We start from the raw sequence: 2,350 nt of genomic DNA, 5'->3' as shown, positions 1-2,350 counted from the left end.
TTTTCTACATTTGACCTTGAACTGACCTTAAACCAGAGCATAGCGCGTCAAACCGACACCGGATTCGGATTCAGCGACCCCAAAACCATATGGATACCATGGTCTTGTCTTTCGGACCTGCCACTTTTTTTTGTGGGGCTGTGTACCTAATAAATACTTAATAGTAATAATATTAGTCTTTATTTAAAAGCATAGGTTACAAGTCTAGCATATGGCTACTCTACCCTAAGATTAATAAAACAATTATAACAATAAGCAAAGCGATGAAATCGACCATTTTTTATCTTGTTAGATATTTTTATAGTTCATATATGTAACTATAAATCTACAGTTTATTTTTTACAATAAGGTTTTCATTCTCCAGGAGCCCAAGCTTGCTCCAAAACTCAATTGGTCTCAATTCTTCGCTCCTGTGCAGCTTCATGTCTTCTGGTCCATTTATGAACAAGTATGTCAGCTCTTCAGATCCCGTTGGTTGCCAAACGTCTGTCCCATCGAATGAAGGAATACTAAAAAATTGGAATTAGCGAAGGGAATAAGTCATTCAAGGAAATTTATGTTTTATTTACCCGCTGCTGGCATATGAGTACAACACATTCTGGCAAGCAGTAACTAAGCGCTTATCCTGATCCGATAATGGTATAAAGTGTAATAAACCATAGAAGTAGACGCCATCTTCACCGTGACACGCACCTGTGAGAATGTTGATAATAGATTTGATTTCGTTTGTTATACACTAATGGAAAAAATTAAGGGATCAAAAAATATATATAAATTTTCGGCGATTTTTCAAATGGCTGTATCTTTGATAAAAATGGTCGTATTGGAGTAAAAAAAATCAATTTGAAGCTTGATGTTTCTAATTTTTGGACAAAAAAAAATTTTTTCATTTTTTTTTCTACTGAAAAAAAGGTGGTTTGAAAAAAACTTTGTTTTAGTGTTCTGTAAATTCGGAAAAAGCGTTTTATGAATTCAGAAGTATCGCAGCAATAATCTCTGAAAAGGGTGTAGATCGAGGTCAATATTCGGTTAGGGGTATCAAAGTAGGGGAATCGTGTCGAAAATGCTTGGGGATTACTGAGATAAATTTTCTGGAGTGAATCCAACGAAAAAATTTTTCAAAAAAATTAAAAAAATTTTTTTTTTTGTCATAACTTCAAACGCTTTTCGCACGTGTGTAAAAGAAGCGTAAATCCGACTGTGCAACCTCTACGTGGTACGCTTTGGGTAACGCTAATGCCGGCGGTTTTGCGAAATTTCTGAAAATCGGTTAAAAAATTTTTTCTGCAATAAGAATGTAAAAATAATCAGGAAAATAATGTTTTTTTTTCATTTTTTTACAGATTATGAGCATTTAAATGCAAAAAATCGTAATCCTTTAATTTTTTTAAAAATTCAATCGAATGAAACAAACAAATGGCTTCCCAATATTCTCAATGTGGCACGTGATTTTCTTAAAGACCCCTAAAAGTCCTATTTTTTACGATTTTTCAAAATCATGTTGAGGATAAAAATTTTTTTTTTCTAAAAAACCGTGCCAGGATCTTGTAGAAAATTCATTCAAGTTTCTGAAACCCACCGTCGATTTTCTGTGCAACCATTGGTTTCTGAAATATCGATGAACAAAGAGAAAATGATCCATTTTCATTCAAAGTCCGATAGCTCAGCGAGAAATGGTCGTATCGCGACTAAAAAAAAAAAATTGAAGCTAAATGAACAACCTATCTAATCCGTAAGGTGGTTAAGTTGGGAAAATTTTTTTCAAGTCCGTACACCAAAAATAGGATCGGAAAAAATTTCGAAAAATTTTTTTTCATGATATTCATTAAGATTGCGCGATACGTGTTACTTGAAAAAATTTTTTTNGAATTGAAACTCTGCAGGGCTTTTAGGGGTACAATGACCTGTAAAAGGCACCCTTAACATTAGTTATTTTCCCAATATTCTCAATGTGGCACGTGATTTTCTAGAAGACCCCTAAAAGTCCCATTTTTTACTATTTTTCAAAATCATGTTAAGGATAAAATTTTTTTTCTAAAAAACCGTGCCAGGAGAATTCATTCAAGTTTCTGAAACCCACCGTCGCTTTTCTGTGCAACCGTTGGTTTCTGAGATATCGATGAACAAAGAGAAAATGATCCATTTTCATTCAAAGTCCGATAGCTCAGCGAGAAATGGTCGTATCGAGACTAAAAAAAAAAAAGAAATTGAAGCTAAATGAACAACCTATCTAATCCGTAAGGTGGTAAAGTTGGGAAAATTTTTTTCAAGTCCGTACACCAAAAATAAGATCGAAAAAAATTTCGAAAAATTTTTTTTCATGATATTCATTAAGATTGCGCGATACGTG

At 33.5% G+C, this 2,350-nt stretch overlaps 1 protein-coding gene across 1 annotated transcript; it reads right to left on the bottom strand.

Annotated features, from left to right (window-relative positions):
* Positions 1–161: 161 nt before the first annotated feature.
* On the bottom strand, positions 162–736 carry LOC108916248 (the record flags this gene model as incomplete). Its single annotated transcript, XM_018722456.2, has 2 exons — positions 162–509; positions 570–736. Coding segments are annotated over 2 exons (351 nt in total), but the record flags the coding sequence as incomplete, so codon positions are not given.
* Positions 737–2,350: the final 1,614 nt, after the last annotated feature.

Source organism: Anoplophora glabripennis, unplaced genomic scaffold, assembly GCF_000390285.2.
Source record: "Anoplophora glabripennis isolate ALB-LARVAE unplaced genomic scaffold, Agla_2.0 scaffold4207, whole genome shotgun sequence".
NCBI classification, from domain to species: Eukaryota; Metazoa; Arthropoda; class Insecta; order Coleoptera; family Cerambycidae; genus Anoplophora; species Anoplophora glabripennis.
The sequence above is the reverse complement of the archived record's forward strand: the minus strand, read 5'-3'. Positions and strand labels throughout refer to the sequence as shown.